We start from the raw sequence: 24,165 nt of genomic DNA on the forward strand, positions 1-24,165 counted from the left end.
TTGTGACCCCAGCACAGAAAGCATACAGGCTACAGGCTGAAGCCCCTGCCGTGCGCTTATTTTGGCTGTGTATCAAATTAAGAGGAATCGCATGCAATTTGCTTTTTTTTTTTTTTTTTTTTTTATCGATTTAAATACATTTAAAAAAATGGCGTGCGGTCCCTACCAATTTTGATACCCAGCCAGGATAAAGCCTGACAGCTGGGGGCTGGTATTCTAAGGCTGGAGAGGCACATGCTTATTGAACCACCTCCAGCCTAAAAAAAAGCAGCCTACAGCTGCCCATGATTGTCCCATCCATTAGATGCGACAATCCAGGCGCTTTACCCGCACTAGGGCAATCGGAGTAATAAAGGGTTGATAACAGCCCACAGCTGCCACTAAGCCCTAGATTAGTAATGGCAGGCATCTATGAGACCCCCCCATTATTAATTTGTAAGTAAAAGTAAATAAATAAAGTAAATAAACACAAACACCACAAACACCAAAAAATTCCTTTATTTGAAATAAAATACAAAAAACACCCTCTTTCACCAATTTATTAACCCTCAAAACACCTCTGCAGGTCCAACATAATCCAGATAATCCATAGGTCCCACGATGATTACTACATGCTCTGCTACATGGCTGAAGTCACAGCGCGCTATGTAACATGACCGAACACTGAGGTTCAGGCAGAGAATAAATGAGCCACGCGATCAGCGGTGACGTCACTCAGGTTATTTGCGGTCACAGCAAATAACAGAGCAGAGCTGAATCATCGTGGAACCTCGTGTGGATTACGTCAGACCTAAAGGGGTGTTTTGGGATTAATAAAGTGGTGAAAGAGGGTGGGTTTTTTTGTCTTTTATTCCAAATATTTGATTTTTTTCGATGTTTGTGTTTATTTCTTTTCACTTACAGATTATTACTGGGGGGTGCCATAGACGCCTGCCATTACTAATCTAGGGTTTGGTCGCAACTGTATGCTGCCATTAACCCCTTATATTACCCCGATTGCCACCGCACCAGGGCAATCGGGAAGAGTCGGGTAAAGCGCTGGGCTTGTCGCATCTAATAGATGCGATAATCCCAGGAGGCTGAGGCTGCTATTTTTTAGGCTGGGTGGTGGCCCACTAATCCCCAGTCTAAAAATACCAGCCCCCAGCTGTCGGGCGTTATTATGGCTGGGTATCAAAATTGGGGAAGACCATGTGCTGTTTTTTTAAAATCATTTATTTAAATAATTAAAAAAAAAAAAGCCGCATGCGGTTCCTCCTATTTTGATACATAGCCAAGATAAGCACACGGCTGAGAGCTGCAGCCTGTAGTTGTATTCTTTATCTGTGCTGGGTATCATAATATGGAGGGACCCTACACCAGATATTTTATTTACTTATTTTCATATCACGATAGCTGCATGTAGCGTCTGTGATCGGAAGTCTCAGACATGCTGTTGCTCAGGCTGGGGCGCGTCTGACTGCAACCACTCACAGACAGCGGTGTGTGGGGAAAGCAGTGCATATGCAATGACGGCCAATAGGCAGCCCCGGAAGTAAAAAGATGGCCTGGAAGCAATGTGCAGCCATGACGCAGTCTCAGTAAGTATGGCGCGCTGCTCCTATCCCCCTATCCCTTCTACCAACAGTTTTAATCGCTGGATTCTGGTCCCCATAATCTTATATGGGGACTGGAATCCGGCCCGGAACTGGATTTTAATAACCGGATCACAGGGATCTGCCTGTCCCAGTTATATGCGAGTCCGCCCATCATCAGTCGCAATACAACACTATAGGAACTCATAAGATGCAAAGACTCAATGATATGTCACTGTATAGCCCTTACATAATGCATACTACCATAAATCACTCTATGTATTCATTTCAGAAGTAATTATGACAGAATCTTACCTCGAAGACACAAAAATGTAAGAAAATCCTCAGTCTTAGGCTTGCGTTTGGAGAGGTCAGATATTTGAGTAGCTGGGGGGGGTAGCAATGGCTCCACAATTTTGATGGGGGTTGTGCTCGGACTGTTTGGCTGGGATTGGGCAAATTTTCTTTGTGCTTGCAGCCTTGGCCTAAAGAACAAAAGACATCAGATGAATATTCAGGACATTTACCACGTGGACTAACCATAAAATCACTCATCCAACACACCTTTTCATCACTGAAAATCGAAACGCATGGGGTGGGGGGCACTGGATTAGTTACACAATGATGTGAAGAACTTTCACAATATAGGACTTCATCTGTAACCATAGCCTGAGTGATACATTAGATATGCCTGAACAGAAAATGCTGCCGTTCTCATACTGCCTGAAGCAGATCGCTCAGCAAACAGGCAGATCCTACAGCGGGAAGTGTTCCATATTCTTCATTATTAACCTCTTGTGCCCAGTTTAGATATCGATTCTCAAAGGCGCGTCATGCAAATGGTTATACATTTCCAGTAAAGAGGTCTTCACAAGCCCAAGATTCAGGATACAGGTCTATCTCATCGCTATTTGGTTACATAAAAGACACTTTGTGCGTGACAAGCTATGCTTTTCACTACAATAACCATATGTTTTGAAGACAACCTTGTGTGTCAGGCAAATGCCCCAAGCAAATGTGAATGATGGCCAACATGGATTCCTGGGAGATAGGGCACACACTATGTCAACATTTCTCCGGTATGCAGTATTGCCACAATTCTAGGAGAAGATCTGCACTTTCCCGCTAAACAAGAGGACACAAAAGTAAACATACAGCTGTAAAACAAGACAATGGTCAAATTTCATCTGATGCTGCAGTAGGCAAGATAACAATGGAATCTGTCACCAGATTTTTGCTACCTCATCTGAAAGCTGCATGAGGTAGGGGCACATAACCTGATTCCAGCCATGTATCACTCACTTGGTTACTTGCTGCAGTTTTGACAAAATCCAAGTTTTATCTGCTGCAGAAAAAACAGTTCTCTGAAAGCTCAGCTCTGTATAACCCCGCCCACACCACTGATTGGCAGCTTTCTGTGTACACTGTGCATCGGCAGAAAGCCAAAAATCAGAAGTGGAAGCAAGCTTATATGGCGCTCATGATTATGGAGAACTATATTAATACTCTAGTGATCATCACCTCCTGATAAAACAGTGATCTTATTAAAATTACAGCCAGTAGCCCATAAAGCAAGATATTTCTGTAATTAGGGTCACTATCTGTACATTGTACTGCTCTCAGATTAGGGGCCAAAAACTTAGTAACACATTCTCTTTAGATGTAAATAATGGCATAGAACAGGGGTCGCCAATCAGTGGCCGTTTGTTAGACCTGGTGCAAATGCAACAAGGTTGCAAACAGCTATGAAGAGCAGTTCTCCAAATGGTGATTTTTTTTTTTTTTTTGTGTGAAAGCCCCTACACAGAAAAGCAGATCTACTTGCATATAGTCTGGATTACTATGGAGATGGGATGGATATGGGGATGGGATAAAACTTCCAGCTAAACAGTTTTTAATAATATTTTATAATATTTATTCACTCACATAGCGCTATTGATTCCACAGCGCTTTATATATATTGGCAACACTGTCCCCATTGGGGCTCGCAATCTAAGTTCCCCATCAGTAGGTCATTGAAATGTGAGAGGAAACTGGAGTACCCAGAGGAAACCCACGCAAACACGGGGAGAACATACAAATTCTTGCAGATGTTGATTGTGGTGGGATTTGAACCTAGGACCCCAGCACTGCAAAACTGCAGTGCTAACCACTGAGCCACCGTGTCACCACCAGTTGCTTGAAGCTGTTTGCAACAGTGTGGTGGAAGTGCCCGATTTCAGAACACCAAATGGGGGTAAGGTGGAAAACCCCTGAATGTAAGTATATTGCCTCACAACCTTCACTGGACATGGCTCTCAAGGTAGGAAAGGTTGGGAACCACTGACGTACCACCTTATAAAGACAAGAAAAGGCTACCTACCAAAGAAAAAATGCACAAATATAAAGGGAATCTGTCACTAACATCAACTCCCTAAACTACATATACGGACATGTAGATCTTTATGTAAATCCATGAACATCTTTATATCTTATATCTGTTGTTGCATTTTGTAAGTAATTGTGTGCAGTAACTAGTTGACTGCAAACTTGTGAATAGTCACAGTGTGCAGTGCACTTGCTGTTAGGACTCTCTGGTACTGGCACACGCTTGAGCGAGCAGTCATGTTACCGCAAGTATACAATGTGCATACTTCCGGCCATGTATCAACTAGACCGATCCAGGCTTGCTCAACAGACTTGAATTGAGCAAGGTCACACCCCCGCCAGCTCCAAACATCAGCACCGGAGAATCCGGACAGAGCGCACAGTGCATGCTGTGAATGCAGACCTGTACACCAAAGCCGGACAACCCCGTAAGATGATCTGAGCATGAAAGCACATTTCCTGAGTCTCTGCCTTCTCAAGTGGTTTCCCACCTATGGGGACAGTGATAATGATGTCTGTAAAGCACTGTGAAAATGAATGGCGCTATAAAAAGAAAGTGAGAAAAATAAATAAAAACACCAGTTTGTATTCTGGTTAGAAAATACATTTGCTGAGTCTATGAGGTGTCAGTACAGAGGAAACACCATAAATATACAAAAGACTGACCTGCACATCCAACAGGTGTGAACAGGTGCTAGCCGAAAACACATTATAACTACAAAACATATACGGCTGCACACTAACATGCTAACAAAGATTAAGGGAACTCTGGTATTGCATTACTGCTATAGAAATTCTTGAAAAAAGGAGATATTTAGTATATGTATTGGCCAATGCATATGAGTCCAGTCACCACGGCAAGGTAATCTCTGTATACCGGGAACCTGACCTGTAATGCCACTATCTGGATTAAAAACCTCCATGCCTGGGCAGCTAGACTGCTGCTATAAAGGGGAGTGAACACAGCCTGGTTATAGGGCAGAGTGCTCAATCAGAAAGAAATGCACTATAAATATACAAAAAGTCTGACCCACACATCCAACAAGTGTGAACAGGTGCTAGCCGAAAACACATTATAACTACAAAACATATACGGCTGTGTTCACTCTCCTGTATAGCAGGAGTCTAGTTAGGTTCCCGGTTTACAGAGATTACCTTGCTGTGGGGACTGGGCTCATATACATTGGCCAATACATATACTAAATATCTCTTTTTTTACAAATATTCCTATAGTAGTAATGCAATATCAGAGTTCCCTTCTTCATGGTTAGCATTTTAGTGTGCAGCCGTATAGGTTTTGTAGTACAGAGGAAACTTCACTTTGGAAACTAAACCCATCCAAGACATGTAGTTAAAAGTTTACATCTTGAGACTGTTTACTTGTAAGAAACCAATTAAAAACTCACTTTTCTTAAAAAAGCAAATAAGTCATTTCTGACATAAGGCAATTCCTGCTCTAACGATCTACTTCATAAGTGCTGCAGATCTGAACCCAGTGACCAGACACTTACACATACTGATGAAGTATAAAGAACGGGGAGAGTTCACACAATCCATCAAATCTCTTAATAAACTGCTTTATCAGAGTAGGGTCTGAATCAGTCGTCACCTCTGGAGACGCTGGCGCGGCATTCTGAGAATATTGCTCCATTTGAAGGCTCGTCTGTCACTTTACAATAATATTTAAAGCGCTAGTTGCTGAAGTCTGGAGACTTTCATGAATTTTTAGTAACTGACAGATCGCCAGCAACCTCCTTTGACTTCTACAGTTGTGACCTAACACTGAACAGGCCCTAAAGGCCGTCCTGATGACAACGCGCTCATGCTGCTCGACATTTACAAGAAACAGACCTCGTTTTTCTAGGTACCTGGAGAACATTGAGCCATCAGGAAAAGAAGTGAGAGAAGTCTATGAGGTCACATGACAAAAATATACAAGAGAAAGCCTATTATATACAGTAAAGTCTACTGGGAATCGCCTTACTAACAGTAAACCTAGTACAACCTATGTACGGTATTTCACTGGAAAAGCAGTAGCCTGAGAGTGATGGCAGCCATGAGACGTGATCACCAATAGTTGCCTTAAGGCCCTGTCACACACACAGATAAATCTGTGGTAGATCTGTGGTAGATCTGTGGTAGATCTGTGGTAGATCTGTGGTAGATCTGTGGTAGATCTGTGGTAGATCTGTGGTAGATCTGTGGTAGATCTGTGGTAGATCTGTGGTAGATCTGTGGTAGATCTGTGGTTGCAGTGAAATTGTGGACAATCAGTGCCAGGTTTGTGGCTGTGTACAAATGGAACAATATGTCCATGATTTCACTGCAACCAGAGATCTGCCAAAGCTTTATCTCTGTGTGTGACAGGGCCTTTACTGGATTTACGTGCACACAACACATCACGATGTAGCCTCAATATTCGCATATAAACTATATCTTCCAATATAGAAACGAATAAAAAAAATACAAAATAAAAACACAAAACCACCACAACTGACCAAGAGATGTCAGATAAACCCTCGATTGACCAGGAGCTGTCAATCCTGACCACCCCAATATGAAAGCAGAATCGGTTTCGCCAAGCATCAAAGTCAGGGATTAAAAGGCAGCTGCAATGGTGGTCCTTTATTACTGGGGAAAAAGCAACACATTTTTGGCATTGCACCACCCGAACTGAAAAGCTAAACCCTTCACTTGGCTGCCACTAAAAACATATAATAATACATTTATATACATACACACAGTGGGTGAAATAAATATTGAACAGGTCATGCATTTTCTAAGTAAATATACTTCTAAAGGTGCTAGTGATGTGAAATTCACACCAGATGTCAGTAACAACCAATTAAATCCTAATGGGAAATAACACAGTGAAAAAGTATTGAACACATGCATAAATAGAGGTCCAAAAAGTCATGAAAAATCAGGATAGTAACTGAAAGTTATCAGTAAGTAGAAAGCAATCCTGCCACTTATCGAAAAATAATATCAGCTGGTTCAACCAATGGCCTATAAAAAGATGTCTCATTACTAAGGTGCCACACAATAAACAGCTTATGATGGATAAAACCAGTGAGCTGTCTCAAAACCTTTTCAAGCTTATTGTTCAAAACAAAACTGATGTCATCTGTTTAAGTAGTTTAAAAATTATTCTGTAAGTTGCAGTAAGCACTATTGGGACCATAATCCAGAAGTGGAAAAAACAATTTCACCGTAAACAAGCCACAACCAGGTGATCCTGGCAAGATTTCAGACAGAGCAGTGAAATGAATTATCAGAAGAGTTGTCCTATAGCCAAGAACCAACTGTATAGAGCTACAGAAAGGAATGGACTCAGCACCATGGTCTGTATGCAGGCTCACCACACAAGACTCCACTGCTAAACAAAAAGCATGTTTAGGTGCATATAAAGTTTGCTTAAAAACCTTTAAACAAGCCTAGGAGAATATAGTCTCGTTAGATGAATAAAAAATGGAACCCTTTGAAAGCCAAAAAGAGTTCCACCTGAAAAACACCACACAAACAGTGAAGTTTGGTGGTGGGAAAATCATTAAGTGGGGCTATTTTTCAGCATATGGTACTGGCAATCTTCATTTAATTAAAGAAAAGATGAGTGAACAAATGTACAGAGACATTCTTGATAAACATCTGCTGCCATCTACCAGGAGAATAAAGATTAAATGAGGGTGGACATTTCAGCAAGTCAATAATCCCAAACACACAGCCAAGGAAATCTCAAGAAGTTTCAGAGAAACAAAAAAAGTGAGTGCTAGAATGTCCCAGCCAATCACCTGACCTGAACCCAATAGAAAATTAAATTTATGGAAACAACTAAAGCTCAAAGTTCATAGAAAGAGCCCACGGAACCTTCAGGATTTGAAGAGTGTTTGGGTGAAAGATTAGGCCAAAATCACACCTGAGCAATACCTGTTACTAGTTTCTCCATACAGGACACGACGTGATGCTGTCATCACCAGCAAAGGCTTTTGTGCAAACTATTAATGAAATTTCAGCAAGCGTGTTCAATACTTTCTTCTTGTGTCCTTTCATGTTAATAGCTCCTTTTGACCCTTTTGAAATATAATTACTTAGAAAATGAGCTCGCTGCTCAGCTTGCAGTGTTTGAAAGGCTCGCACTGGGGGTAACAAAAACATTATTGGATGTAATGTGCACCCCCCCAAAAAAAAACAAAAACTGAAAAAGCCTGCCCACCCTGCTTTGGACATGTTCTGTTTATGGCTGGCTGCATGTGGGCGGAGACCTGAATCGCCAAATTAGTGACTTTGATTGGGGTGCAGGTCAAGTCCGGGTCCAGAGCCAGACATTACGTAAAGTCCGGATGAACTGCCGAAACTAATTTCAACAGGAGGGCTCATCCCTACTTGCAACGAGTACACCTCTAAGGGAAAATGTCCAAATTATGCCCAATTAATCATTTTCTCTCCTTTCGTCATAGGACTCCCTAGTGTTACAAGGTCTTATGTGTGAATGGTATTATCGCTCTCATTCTCTCATATTGGTCACTGGAAATTCAAAATGGCACCTAATGGCAAAACATTCTCTGAGGGTCTGAAAAAAAGAATTGTTGCTCTACATAAAGATGGCCTAGGCTATGAGAAGATCGCCAACACCCTGAAACTGAACTACAGTACAGTGGCAAAGACCATACAGCAGTTTAACCAGACAGATTCACTCAGAACAGGCATCACCACGGTCGACCAAAGAACTTGAGCGCATGTGTTCAGCGTCATATCCAGAGGCTGTTTTTTCAAAATAGACATATTAGTGCTGCCAGCATTGATGAAGAGGTGAAAGGGCTGGAAGGGGGAGGTGGGGGGGGGGTGTCAGCCTGTCAGTGCTCAGACCATACGCCGCAAACTGAATCAAGTTGGTTTGCATGGCTGTCATCCCAGAAGGAAGCCTCTTCTAAAGATGATGAACAAGAAAGCCTGCAAACAGTTTGCTTAAGACAAGCAGACTATGGACATGGATTACTGGAACCATGCCCTGTGGTCTGATGAGACAAACTTATTTGGTTCAGATGGTATCAAGTGTGTGGTGACAACCAAGTGAGGAGTACAAAGACAAGTGTGTTTTGCCTCCAGTCAAGCATGGTGGTGGGAGTGTAATGGTTTGGAGCTGCATGAGTGCTGCCAGCTGTGGAAGCTACAGTTCATTGAGGGAATCATGAATGCCAACATGTACTGTAACATACTGAAGCAGAGCATGATCCCCACCTCCCTTTGGAAACTGGGCCACAGGGAAGTATTCCAACATGATAACAACCCAAAACACATCTCCAATAGGACATTACCGTCAGTTTTTTTTAGCAAAGGCAAAGGTGCTGAACTGGCCAAGCATCTCTGCAGACCTAAACTCTATTGACCATCTGTAGGGCCTACGTTGCTTTAGGAGTATCATTTCCAAAATGGGGTTAAAACTGAGTAACAAAGACTAGGGTACAAATTTTTTTATTACCTTACAGAAATGAAAAATGTTGACTATATCTGCACAAATTAAAGGTTTAATTTTCACAGGCCAATCGTAAAGATGCTGTGGATTACTACGTGATAAAAGGGTTCACCCGAGGGGTGCAGTTTTGTTGGGGCTCTGCAAATCCGATATGGCCAATGAAAACCAACAGAGCTCAGATCTCACCCTGACATGTTTAGTGTTCTGTACCTTTAATAATGCTGGAGTGCTGGACTGGATCATAAAAGGGTCTGGCGTTTGGTTTTGCTTGCTTCTTTTTCTAATACCTGCAAAATCTCTTTACCCGCATCAGCCAAAAAGTACAGTCAGGCAAACGATTTTGCCATCCATCTGTTGGCCACTTCATGCCGTAAAGTACATTAGTGGTAGGTAATAAGGATTTTTTTTCCGTCAGACGTTGCTGCTACATCATTTAGACAGTCAGCTGATACTTAATATTCCAGAAGGAATCTTCCGCGTCTTCCACCTTCTCCTTGTGGAGAGGAGACGTGCATTTTTTTTTCTACAACCTTAACCCCTATTAGCTTTGGCAAAGGCTACGCAGGAGCAAGCATGGCACATTTCCCGAGCAGCCAGGGGTCCCCAGACAGACGCAGGCAAGGAATGAATATTAGCTTTTCACTAGCCATTTAGGTTTGATCCAACTGAAAAAGCAATGTCTGTGCCAGCGTCTGCACGTAGATTTCCACCATGGCATCAATTACACCATTTAGAGGGAGACAGCGATGAAAAGTCAGTCAACAATGCTTTTCACACATTCCACTGCACTTATATGCGGAATTCTAGCACCAGTGTGACCTACACAATTGACTCATTTTCATATATAAAAATTAAATTATATCTTTTGTTCCCAGGTCACTACAGTATCTCTATCTGTACAGATATTCAACCTTTGTGCACTTTAGCAGTAGAAAGACTGCAGAAATCGTGCGAAAGCGGAATACGAGAAGGCCTAAGGGCTTGTCCACACACAGCAGAAATGCCGCAGATTACCTGCTCTTTACAATACACATTGTACAAATACCGTGTGTTTCCAAAAATAAGACCTCTCCCAAAAATAAGCCCTAGCAGGGATTTTCAGCATTTTCGGAGCAACGCTTAAATATAAACCCTCCCCCGAAAATAAGCCCTGGTCGCGGATCAATAATGAAGTGTCTGTGCAGCTAAAAAAAAATAAAGATACTGCAGGACACTTCATTATAGACAGTGGACACACCGCAATCACATTCACCAGACGCTGAGCGGGAGGACCTGCAGTGATCGCACACCCGCACACATGCGATCTCACACGCACACACACACACACAATCAATCGCACACAGAAACATCGGCGAGCACACACAAACATCGGATCGCACACACATCGGATCACACTCACCACATCCAGCGACACAGATTTCTTCTCGCCAGCAGAATCCTGAGAGGCAGTGCCGTGGAGCGCAAGGACACAGCTTACAGTAACTGCGGACACATGACTTCCTCCCATCATTCCCTGCGGCCAGAAGCATTCTTTAATGCTGATGTGATGAGTGAGTGAGTCTGTAATCTGATAAATGTGTGATCTGCTGTGTGTGAGTGTGTCAGCCAGAAGCAGGGGACGACGGCATGCAGGACCCTCCAAAGATCACAGGGAGGACCTGGGAGCCACGCAGATGTCCAAGTCTGGTAAGTATGAGTCTCCTGGGAAATGGGGTGTCTGCTTTTTTTGGGGGTAAACGTACCCCCAACCATGTTTCTCCAAGAATAAGACCTCCTCCAAAAATAAGTCCTAACGCTTTTTTTAGGGGCAAAAAAAGTAAAAGACAGTGCTGCTACGGTGTTTTTCCAAAAAATAAGACCAAGTGGGTGAGAATTAAACATTCTCATGCCAACATTGTGGTATTTTCCATATGGATGTAGGCCTGTGGTGTGGATATTTTTTTAATGTTAATTTTTGTTGTGGGTAAACGGCTTTCAAAAAAGCTCTGCAACCCAACTTCAAAGTCAAAATTTACAAAAAAAGAGCCCAAAATCTGCAGATTTTCCTCTTCTGTCACTTTCATTGCTCCTAGAAAGGTTGTCATGCCTGCCTTAATACAACCCGGCCTCCTTTCAAGATCTTTCATCCAATTGTCACACTGGCCACTAGATTCATATCTTGCCCTTTCAGGAAGATTTTTCAGCAGGCTCCTTATTGTCAGACGCAGGATTACAGAGACTGGTAACACATTAGTCGCCCTTTTTCATCAGTGAATCCTGTGTTATTAGTGGTGTATAAAGGTGTTATGGGTCAATGAAATCTTTCCTCTTCTGATAAGGAGACTGCTGAAAACTCTTCTTGAAAGAACAGGAAAGTATAAAGGCTAAGAATACATGGGCATTACTGCGAGTGCATCGCATGACACTCGGCTCCAGCTCTGCTGTGAGTGTAAGCCAAGCGTCATGCCACTGTGCTGCGATCGGATCAGAGCTGCGGAGGAGAGGGAGGGATTAATCTCCCTATCTCCTCATTTATCAGCCGATGCGTATATCGCATTGCACTACGGTGCGATGCGATGTTTCTCTCACACCCATAGACTTGTAGGAGTGCGAGTGAAAACTAATCGGATTCCTCCCGCAGCATGCTGCGATTGTTTTCTCAGTCCGATTAGGGCTGAGAAAAAAAAAATCACTCTTGGGAGCGAACCCATAGAATAACATGGATCCGAATGGAATGTGATTTTTTTTATTACATGCCACTCGCTCCATTTTACTCGCCATGTGTCCTTAGCCCAAGTCTAAAAAAGGCTCAGTGGCCAGAGTAAAAATTACATTTTTTAATTAAAGATCATGATAGGAGAAAAAAAACCAAAACGGTTATTTTCTGATGACACATTCCCTTTATAGAGGACATTTCAACAAATTTTTCATGCTGAACTGATATGATGTAGTAGAGACTACAATGCAAAATAACTTTTTTTTTGTTATTTCACCTCTACATTGCAGAGATTTAAACAAAAATTAACCTAGTAGGTGCCAAATACTTTGCTAAGTCCAAGTGGTTGTTATCAAGTACTTTTCACTGGGGGTGTGTACTTTTTCTCCCTGTATGCTGCTGACGAATCACAAGCAGGCAACATCATGCAGGTGAGAGAAGAACACGCCCCCCACAATAGCTAAAATGGACAAACAGCAGTGACCTGAGCAAGTTTGCTGTTGTAAGTAGCTGCCTGCTGTGCAGGGATTACCTCCCTAGACAAAAACAAAAAGGATTTGTTAATTAAAAGCCATGTAGGAATTTATTTATGACATTTCCTTAATAATTTTCTACTCCAACATAACAGTGTAATTTTTGCCATCATCTAAACAGGACTTACCTTTTCCTGACAGGCCCATCTTCAGAATCTGAAGATGTCACACTATTAGCGAGTGAAGAACCTTGAGATGTGTCATCTTTCTCATTTTCTGAGGACTGCCCTTTAGACTGTCCATGAAGAAGAAGACCTGTAAGGAGGGACATAAAAGATAAAAAAGATGACCAAGTGCACACAATATAGTGACATGTATAAACCTGTAGGAACACTAGTGACTGTAGATTTCCGTTTTTATAGTTTAATAGTTAGTTAGGATCTATAAAGCAAGAAATCTAAGTGGCAATGATTGGTGCTCTGGTAGCCCTCCCTTACTATATGTTTATCACTGACAAATTCACATTCAAAGTTGACGTTACAAATCTAACAGATTAAAAATAAATAAAAAATGACCAGACATGTAAGAAGTTACATGACAGGAGTAGGATCCTCTGCATAGGGTATATATGGCAAAAGCATATCAATCTGACAGGTATTCATGGGAGCGATTGATTTTTTTCTCACATATGCAGTGCGATGTGCTGCACAAGAGGCATGATCTGCAGGCTTTTTTGTGTACATTTTCCCATTTATTTTCAGCAACATGGGCAATAATTCGGGAAGGGTATGAATGCATGGGATGCGGGTTACTAAGGGAATCTGCAACCATATTCGTGGAAGATCTTGCATGTGTGATTGGGGTCTATATACAAAAATTGTATTCCCCTCTAGTACAAGGATATATACAGCATGACTTAGAAATGCTCACCAATTTTGGTGCAGATTCCAGATACGTTGACGATTCGCATCCCATTCATGTGAGTAGTATTTCCACAACCTTGCTCACATGCGACCAGACATTTCTGCTGCATTTTATGGCATGGAAAAACGCTCCATGAAAATAAGCAGCATTCTAATAGTCTTCTAGCAGCACATCGACAGCAAATGTTCGCTGGAAATTAGAGGGTCAGCCTTGGAAGTAACTGTTTGCTTCCAAACTTACCTTTTCACATGTGTTGGTATACAAACGCTTGATCATATCACAATCATCCAACGAATAAGCAAAATGCTCTTCTGCTCTCAGATTGGATAATTTATACAGGACCTCTCCCCATATATACAAAATGCAAACTGTATGAGGACAATTCTGTCCCTAACAGTTTGTAAAGGGCTAGTCCACATGCATATAGTTGACAAATGCTTGTCATGGACAGAAATCAGCCCAGGTAATGAGGTAATGCAACTTAAGTCCACATACATAATGTGTGAGGACAATTCTGTGCCTAACAGTTAGTTAAGGCCGGTCCACATACATACTGCATGAGAACAATTCTGTCCCTAAGAGTTTGTAAAGAGCCAGTCCACATGCATACTGTTTGAGGACAATTCTGTGCCTAACAGTTTGTAAGGGGCCAGTCCACATGCATACTGTGTGAGGACAATTCAGTCCCTAACAGTTTGAAAAGGGCCAGTCCACATACATACTGTGTGAGGACAATTCAGTCCCTAACAGTTTGTAAAGAGCCAGTCTATATACATACTGTACGAGGACAATTCTCTCTCTAACAGTTTGTAAAGGGCCAGTAAACATGCATATAGTTGGCAAATGCTTGTCATTAACAGAACTCAGCCTAGCTAATGCACCTGAAGTCCACATGCATAGTGTGAGGACAATTCTGTGTCTAACAGTTTGTAAAGGGCCAGTCCACACGCGTACTGTGCGAGGACAATTCAGTGCCTAATAGTTTGTAAAGGGACAGTCTACATGCATACTGTGTGAGAACAATTCAGTCCCTAACAATTTGTAAAGGGTCAGTCCCCATGCATATAGTTGACAAATGCTTGTCATTGACCAGAACGCATCATGAATGAAGAAATAACTTGCTAAAATTGAAAGTTCCTCATCTCGGAATATACTATACTCATTATTATAAATGGCTTCAATTATATTTTTGTTTCTCTGCATCTATTCAGTACTGATGGTAGGTTTACACGGCACAATCTAGGCCGCCAAACGACTGCAGATTTACTACATGCACACTGAATGTTGGTCATTTACTATCTTTTCTCACATAGGCGGCCAAATGTCCTGGGTGGACAGTACAATAATTAATATGACCGTTCTGTTCCCAAAGAATATCATGTCATCCCGCCTACGTGCTTCTGGAAATTATTTTATCATCGCACCCGATGAACAAGCATAGCTCATTCTTCTGGTGTTTGCAGACTTGATCAGATGGGTGATAATCCGAATGAGCATTTATATGAATACTAGAAGGTGGCCCGATTCTAACGCATCGGGTATTCTAGAATTTATTGTGTAGTTAATGTATGATTTTTTATATATATATATATATATATATATATATATATATATATATATATATATATATATATATATATATATATATATATATATATATATATATATATATATATATATATAGAGGTTGTTGTGTGTAGTTGCCAAGTGTTTGTGTAGGGCGCTGTAAATGTTCTGGGTGTTGTCTGGGTGTGGCGGTGTGTGAGAGCGGTGTTGTATGTGTGTTGCGTTGTGTGTGTTGCATTGTTTGTGGAGCGCTGTGTGTCTGCAGCGTTGTGTGTGTGGTGCTGTGTGTGTTGCGCGGTTTGTGTGTGTGTGTGTGTTTTGGTGGAGGTGTGTTTTGGGGGGAGGTATATTTTGTGCAGTGTGTGTGTTGTATTCCTGGGGAGAGAGGAGTATAATAGGAGGAGTAGTCCTGGGGAGAGAGGAGTATAATAGGAGGAGCAGTCCTGGGGGGGAGAGCAGGATAATAGTAGGAGTAGTCCTGGGGGGAGAGAAGTATAATAGGTGGAGTAGTCCTGGGGGGGAGGTGTCTAATAGGTGGAGTAGTCCTGGATGGGAGGTGTCTAATAGGTGGAGTAGGAAAAAGTAACCCCGGCACACTACCACTCCCAAAAAGGCAATAATGCAGTAATTTGTATGCAAAAAGATTTTTTATTGATCAAGTTTGTTCAGTATTCATTATGTGCATGTTCTTGGTCCAAAAACAATAGACGTTTCGGCCGGAGGCCTTCGTCAACATGGACTTTTATCTAACCACCGCTGGACATGTGTTCATGTTGACAAAGGCCTCCGGCCGAAACGTCTATTGTTTTTGGACCAAGCACATGCACATAATGAATACTGAACAAACTTGATCAATAAAAAAATCTTTTTGCATACAAATTACTGCATTATTGCCTTTTTGGGAGTGGTAGTGTGCCAGGGTTACTTTTTCCTACGTATATATTTTACCTCAGAGCACCTATCTATTCAGTGACGCAGGGCTTCTCCTTCGTTGTAATAGGTGGAGTAGTCCTGGGGGGGAGGTGTAGAGGTGCCCAATGTGTGTGGGCGGCATGGCCAAGCGGGCAGAGTGTGTGTGTGGGGCGTGGCCGAGCGGGTAGAGTGTGTGTGGGGCATGGCCGAGCGGGCAGAGTGTGTGTGGGGCGTGGTCAAGCGGGCAAAGTGTGTGTGGGGCGTGGTCAAGCGGGCAAAGTGTGGGGGCGTGGCCGAGCGGGAAAGTGTGGGGTGGCGGGGCCCGGGTAACTATGCAAAGCGGTTTCCATAGTTACCCGATGTGTACCATGGTTACCAGCGTATGCCGGCTATGGCACACATGTGGCGGGAGCCGGGGTAAGCTAGTAACCATGGTACACATCAGGTAACTATTCAAAGCGACAGTGCTGGTTCACTTTTTGTTTGTTGGTCTCCTGCTGTGCAGCACGCATCGGCGTGTTTGACAGCGGGAGACCAACGATCTGAATGGGCTGGGAGCCGACATACGCTGCTAACCATGGTACACAATCGGGTAATTAAGGAATGTGGTTTCAATGGTTACCCGATGTGTACCATGATTACCAGCGTATGCCGGCTCCGGCACAATCCCAGCAACTCAAGGGTATGTCTCGGCTGGGTTGCCGGTGTGGGCTCCCGGGGGTGCAGCAGTCACCTGGGAGTCGGGGCTCCGTGTAGATTCGGGGAATGCGTGCGGGGTGTGGGGCCAGGCCGAGTGTCCAATGCATGAGGGGGCGGGGCCTGGCAGAGCGGACAATGTGAGCGGGGAGCGGAGCCTGGCCAAGCGGCTAATCCGTGCGGGGGGCGGGGCCAGGCCGAGCCGAGCGGCCAATGCGACGGTTGTCACTGTAATGACGTCATTTTTGAGAAAGACAGACAGACAGACAGAATAAGGCAATTATATATATATAGATTGGCTGCTCTAAATGGGCTGTAACAGTGAGGTGGCAGTCACAATGTGAGCAGACCGGTGCCCTGGTTATATCCATATACTATACAGTATTAGGGTTTAGCTTATATATACACATAGACCAGTCCTAAACTCTCACAATATTTAGCTTCACATCCTTATCAGATGCCAAACTAATCCTAATTCAGATTATTCTATATAATTGGTGCCAGTAAACACAACACGCTTTATAGACAGGGAGAAGCTTGTCCCTCAATATAAACCCCATTACGAGTATCCGTCATCGCCACCGTAACCTGATAGCCCCATGGAACAGAGCTAATAATTGCTTTAGTCATGGCTGCTTCTCTTTGTAAAATCTTCTAAATGATATTTATGTAACACAAATATTAGAGCTCGGCGAACGCAACACGATCATTATTGAAAGGGCCATTTGGCAGCGCTTCTAATTGTAACTGCTGTCATTGGGTCTACAAAAAATGAATTTAGTATTCACAGAAGAGTAGTTAGGTCCTTTATTACCTGCGGTATTTTATTAGACGACGGTACATCACAGCATTAACCAAAGGTTAGTCATTTCAGAGCGCCGCACTCCACATCACTTATTAAAATACTAAATTTGCACAAAGGAAATAATAAGAACCTACAGGAAAGGGTCTACATATTGTGTGCATAGAAAACTGCTCATTACACAGCGTGTACTCAAAGTACTAGCAAAACCAATCGTTTCATTAAAGGGGTTGTCCAACAGTAAGAAAATAAAAAATTATAGCTATAGGTGGTCTAAAAATTAACGCTGGATATTCCCCATTTCAGCGCCTCGACGGATCCAACGCAGTTCACTTCAGATGTGGGGTCTGCCACGTTTGGAGACCCAGATGCAGCCTGTAATTGGTTGTAGTGGTCAGGTGAGTAAAAGAGAAACAGCGAATGATGCGCTCTCCTAATCATGTGACCTCTGCAGCGATGCGCAGCCTTCACAACATTGCGGTATTCTGTTGACTACAGAATCAGTATCTGCAGAGTGGCCTGTACTGAACCCATGGGTACGATGAAAGGAGATTATAAAACTGTTTATTATTTTTTAATCAATCCATGGCTTAAAAAAGAAAAATTAAAAAAAAAATAAAATAAATAAATTACTGATAGAAAACCCCTTTAAAGGTGGATTCACACACTGCATATTTGTTGTGGAGTCTGCACACAGGACATGCTATGGATTTGAAAAGGGAGTTTAATAATGGTATAAAAAGAAAGCAGTGGATTTTCACTGTAGATTCCATCCGTTGCAAATAAGTGAAGTCCACGATTATGTCTTCCACCAAGTTCTACATGAAATACATACATATGTCATTGTGGATTCAGGTCCAGATTCATAGTGTGATGTTTACATGTCTCATATGGGCTGAAGAGAATGACTTTAACCTCTCCCCACCAGCATAAATAAGCTTGACCTAGGAGCACATTCCAGCACTGTGCCCCAGGTGTAGGACCCCGAGGCACATGAACATGGAAAACATTCCCATGTGTATCAAATTAGTGCAATCTCTGTACCATCAACATTATCGTAAAGTCCATTCAGGCACCTTATTTTTTTTTTAAAAAAAGTGCACATATGTTTTTAGATGCCCCACAGCTTCTATTGGCTCCCTCTACATCTACTGTCATTAGGGAGTGTCAGCTGTCACTTACACTACTTCTATTGCCGTCCCCTGAAGACATCTTGTTTCACAGTACAGAAGCACCACTGCCCATTTTTTTTTAGATTTGTATTTTATTCTTTTCCTTTATTCCAAATAACTACTACAAGTGACGGTTTGGCTGCTGCATGGTAAGAAGAACAAAAACGTGTGGTGGCCCTTGAGAAAGGATCACGAAACGCGCGTCGGGCCTGGACCGGGGACTACATCATCCTGCTTATCGGCTCTGGGGGTATGTAATGTAATTGACCTGTGCACCCTGGCATGATATCCATGGTGTATCTTTTCTTACTTTGTTATTACATGCATACGCTCTAAATGATGATGTGAACCACACACAGATATGATTATTTAGACTAAGCAGGATTTTGTTATTGTATGAGGTCCGAGTGAGGCAGGATACTTAAATAATTATTAGTGATGAGCGAGTACTAAAAAGCTCGGGTGCTCGAAGCTCGGGCCGAGCCTCCCAAGATACTCGTGTACTCGGCCCGAGCAACGAGCCCAATGTTATCCTATGGGAGACCCGAGTATTTTTGTGAAATGACCCCCCGGCAGCATGGAGAAACCCTAAAAATGGCACAAAAGTCTCAGAAGAGTGCTCAAATGACATGGCAACAGCATGGGGAAGACCCCTTGAAGCATTTATCACTGAAAAGTCACAGCTGTGAACAATTTTGTCCGCGTTTCACGCCATTTTTACGGACTCACCAGAAAACCTTCCAAAATGACCCCAAAATGATTTTTCATGGCAGAAATGTTAAGGGCACATACCCAATAGTGAGATAGAGCTGGTGTATGTTACTTTTTGAGATTAATACATGAAAGATTTTACGTGAAAACATTGTGTGGCACTCCGATGTCCCTGAGAAGAGACGTACATGAAGGCCTCTTGAGTCAAATGTGCCCATTTTGAGGAAGTGAGTCTTTGTAGTATTTTCCTTTGCCAGGGCAGTCCAAAATTGTGAGGTTCACCAATGCCCCTGCATACAGACGTGCATGAGGGCCTGTAAACCTGAAGTGCCCATTGTAAGGAAGTGGGTCTATTTTAGTATAGCCCTTTGCCAGGGCAGCCAAAAATTGGGAGGCTCCACATTGTCCCTGGATAGAGACGTGCATGATGGCCTGTAAACCTGAAGTGCCCATTGTAAGGAAGTGGGTCTATTTCAGTATAGCCCTTTGCCAGGGCAGCCAAAAATTGGGAGGCTCCACATTGTCCCTGGATAGAGACGTGCATGATGGCCTGTAAACCTGAAGTGCCCATTGTAAGGAAGTGGGTCTATTTTAGTATAGCCCTTTGCCAGGGCAGCCAAAAATTGGGAGGCTCCACATTGTCCCTGGATAGAGACGTGCATGATGGCCTGTAAACCTGAAGTGCCCATTGTAAGGAAGTGGGTCTATTTTAGTATAGCCCTTTGCCAGGGCAGCCAAAAATTGGGAGGCTCCACATTGTCCCTGGATAGAGACGTGCATGATGGCCTGTAAACCTGAAGTGCCCATTGTAAGGAAGTGGGTCTATTTTAGTATAGCCCTTTGCCAGGGCAGCCAAAAATTGGGAGGCTCCACATTGTCCCTGGATAGAGACGTGCATGATGGCCTGTAAACCTGAAGTGCCCATTGTAAGGAAGTGGGTCTATTTTAGTATAGCCCTTTGCCAGGGCAGCCAAAAATTGGGAGGCTCCACATTGTCCCTGGATAGAGACGTGCATGATGGCCTGTAAACCTGAAGTGCCCATTGTAAGGAAGTGGGTCTATTTTAGTATAGCCCTTTGCCAGGGCAGCCAAAAATTGGGAGGCTCCACATTGTCCCTGGATAGAGACGTGCATGATGGCCTGTAAACCTGAAGTGCCCATTGTAAGGAAGTGGGTCTATTTCAGTATAGCCCTTTGCCAGGGCAGCCAAAAATTGGGAGGCTCCACATTGTCCCTGGATAGAGACGTGCATGATGGCCTGTAAACCTGAAGTGCCCATTGTAAGGAAGTGGGTCTATTTTAGTATAGCCCTTTGCCAGGGCAGCCAAAAATTGGGAGGCTCCACGTTGTCCCTGGATAGAGACGTGCATGAGGGCCTCAAAACATTAAGTGTCCATTTTAAGGAAGTGGGTGTATTATAGTATAGCCCTTAGGCAGGGCAGCCAAAAATTGGGAGGCTCCACGTTGTCCCTGGGTAGAGACGTGCATGAGGGCCTCAAAACATTAAGTGTCCATTTTAAGGAAGTGGGTGTATTATAGTATAGCCCTTAGGCAGGGCAGCCAAAAATTGGGAGGCTCCACGTTGTCCCTGGGTAGAGACGTGCATGAGGGCCTCAAAACATTAAGTGTCCATTTTAAGGAAGTGGGTGTATTATAGTATAGCCCTTAGGCAGGGCAGCCAAAAATTGGGAGGCTCCACGTTGTCCCTGGGTAGAGACGTGCATGAGGGCCTCAAAACATTAAGTGTCCATTTTAAGGAAGTGGGTGTATTATAGTATAGCCCTTAGGCAGGGCAGCCAAAAATTGGGAGGCTCCACGTTGTCCCTGGGTAGAGACGTGCATGAGGGCCTCAAAACATTAAGTGTCCATTTTAAGGAAGTGGGTGTATTATAGTATAGCCCTTAGGCAGGGCAGCCAAAAATTGGGAGGCTCCACGTTGTCCCTGGGTAGAGACGTGCATGAGGGCCTCAAAACATTAAGTGTCCATTTTAAGGAAGTGGGTGTATTATAGTATAGCCCTTAGGCAGGGCAGCCAAAAATTGGGAGGCTCCATGTTGTCCCTGGGTAGAGACGTGCATGAGGGCCTCAAAACATTGTTCCCATTGCAAAGGAGCGGGTCTCCTGTCGTTGTAATGTCCATTCTGCAAAGAATGGGCGAAAAAATTTACCACTGGGGGTATACCTGAAACAAAGGCCTAAGTATTGCAATTTGTAACGGTCATCATCATGGTGGCGCATGAGGAGAAGGAGGAGCAGTCCAGCGATTATCCAAAGTCCAGAAGTGTGTACCCATGGGTGAGTGGAGGTACATGGCAAACTTTAAATTCCGCTCTCATTTGCTGGTGGTGTGGTGAAGTCTGGCCCAATCCAACCCTTGTTCATCTTGATCAGAGTCAGCCTGTCAGCATTTTCAGTTGACAGGCGGGTGCGTTTATCTGTAATGATTCCACCTGCGGCACTAAAAACACGCTCTGACAAAACGCTAGCAGCAGGGCAGGCCAGGACTTCCAAGGCGTAGAGAGCTAATTCATGCCACGTGTCCAGCTTGGATACCCAATAATTGTAAGGCACAGAGGAATGTCGGAGTACAGTTGTTCGATCTGCAAGGTACTCCTTCAGCATCTGGGCAAACTTAGGATTTCTTGTGGCACTACCCCGCACCTCAGGGGCTGTGGTACGTGAGGGGCTGAGAAAACTGTCCCACATCTTAAAGACTGTTCCCCTACCTCTGGCAGATTGGACTTGTGCCTCTCTCGGCTGTACGCCTCGGTTGTCCACTGATTCCTGACCTATGCCGCTAGCGTTTTGTGAGGGGAATGCTTTGCCTACTTCCGTGAGTATGGCCTTCCGGAACTGCTGCATTTTGGTTGACCTCTCCTCCACGGGAATAAGAGACAAAAAGTTCTCCTTGTAGCGTGGGTCTAACAGTGTTACCAACCAGTAATGATTGTCGGCCAAGATGTTCTTAACGCGAGGGTCACGAGACAGGCAGCTTACCATAAAGTCAGCCATGTGCGCCAGACTCTTAACAGCCAGGACTTCAGTAGCCTGACCAACAAGATGACTGAACATGCTGTCCTCCTCCTCCTCCTCCTCCTCCTCATCTACCCTGTCCTCTGGCCAGCCACGCTGAACCGAGGATATGACTGGTGTGCATGTCATATCCTCAATTTGGCCGGAGAGTTGCTCCATGTCTTCATCCTCCTCCTCGTCATAGTCCTCCACTGCACGTTGTGATGAGACGAGGCTGGGCTGTGTGTTATCACCCACACCCACTACTGTTTCTTGCTGCAACTCATCGCGCTCCGCCTGCAATGCATCATGTTTGTTTTTCAGCAGAGACCGTTTTAGAAGGCAGAGTAGCGGTATGGTGATGCTAATAATGGCGTCATCACCACTCACCATCTTGGTGGAGTCCTCAAAGTTTTGGAGGATGGTACATAGGTCTGACATCCATCTCCACTCCTCAGGTGTTATGTGTGGAGTTTGACCCATTTCCCGACGGCTTAGGTGATGCAGGTACTCAACAACTGCCCTCTTCTGCTCACATATCCTGACCAACATGTGCAGAGTTGAATTCCAACGCGTGGGGACATCACACACCAGTCTGTGAGCCGGAAGATGCAAACGGCGCTGAAAGCCGGCAAGGCCGGCTGAAGCAGTAGGTGACTTTCGAAAATGTGCAGACAGGCGGCGAACTTTTACCAGCAGATCAGACAGCTCTGGGTATGACTTTATAAACCGCTGAACCACGAGGTTGAGCACATGGGCCACGCATGGAACATGTGTCAGCTGGCCTCGCCTCAAAGCCGCCACCAGGTTCCGGCCATTGTCACACACGACCTTTCCTGGCTTTAGGTTCAGAGGTGTGAGCCAGTGATCTGCCTGCTGTTTCAGAGCTGTCCACAGCTCTTCTGCATTGTGGGGTTTGTCACCTATGCAGATTAGCTTCAGCACAGCCTGTTGCCGCTTCGCCGAGGCAGTGCTGCAGTGCTTCCAGCTTGTGACTGGTGTGGAGGGCACAGTGGATGAGGATGCGCAGGAGGAGGAGGAGGCTGAAGAGCATGACATTCCGGAGCTGTAGAGTGTGGGTGAAACACTGACTGAGGTAGGGCCTGCAAACCTTGGTGTGGGAAGGACGTGTTCCGTCCCTCGCTCAGACTGGGTCCCAGCTTCCACAATATTAACCCAGTGTGCCGTCAACGAGATGTAGCGGCCTTGCCCACAAGCACTTGTCCACGTGTCTGTGGTTAGGTGGACCTTGGGTGAAACAGCGTTGTTCAGGGCACGTGTGATGTTTTGTGACACGTGGTTATGCAACGCGGGGACGGCACACCGGGAGAAATAGTGGCGGCTGGGGACCGAGTAACGTGGGACAGCTGCCGCCATCAGGTCACGGAATGCTTCTGTCTCCACCAGCCTAAAAGGCAACATTTCCAGCGCAAGCAGTCGCGAAATGTTAGCATTTAGAACTGTGGCATGTGGGGTGTTGGCAGTGTATTTGCGCCTGCGTTCAAAGGTTTGCTGAATGGATAACTGAACGCTGCGCTGGGACAAGGACGTGCTTGATGATGGTGTTCTTTCTGCGTAGGCAACTGCAGGTGCAGGAGTGGAGGAGGCTTGTTCGCAGGCAACATGGACAGAGGATTGGCTCGCATGCACAACCAGCGAAGACGTAGCAGTGACATCAGCAAGCACTGCTCCTCGACTCTGTTGTACTTCCCACAAAGTCGGGTGCTTGGCTGACATGTGCCTGATCATGCTGGTGGTGGTCAGGCTGCTAGTTTTGGTACCCCTGCT

General features: G+C 44.2%; 1 protein-coding gene across 1 annotated transcript in view; it reads right to left on the reverse strand.

Moving 5' to 3' along the window:
* The window catches only part of JARID2 (jumonji and AT-rich interaction domain containing 2), a 204,195-nt gene that overhangs the window by 83,650 nt on the left and 96,380 nt on the right, over positions 1 to 24,165 (reverse strand). The window contains exons 3-4 of the mRNA XM_075314734.1: positions 12,771 to 12,897; positions 1,890 to 2,059 (exon numbers count right to left, since the gene is read on the reverse strand). Coding sequence (XP_075170849.1) covers positions 1,890 to 2,059; positions 12,771 to 12,897 — 297 coding nt within the window. The remainder of the gene's footprint in view (positions 1 to 1,889; positions 2,060 to 12,770; positions 12,898 to 24,165) is intronic.

The sequence above is a fragment of the Anomaloglossus baeobatrachus genome, chromosome 6, assembly GCF_048569485.1.
Source record: "Anomaloglossus baeobatrachus isolate aAnoBae1 chromosome 6, aAnoBae1.hap1, whole genome shotgun sequence".
Lineage (NCBI taxonomy): Eukaryota > Metazoa > Chordata > Amphibia > Anura > Aromobatidae > Anomaloglossus > Anomaloglossus baeobatrachus.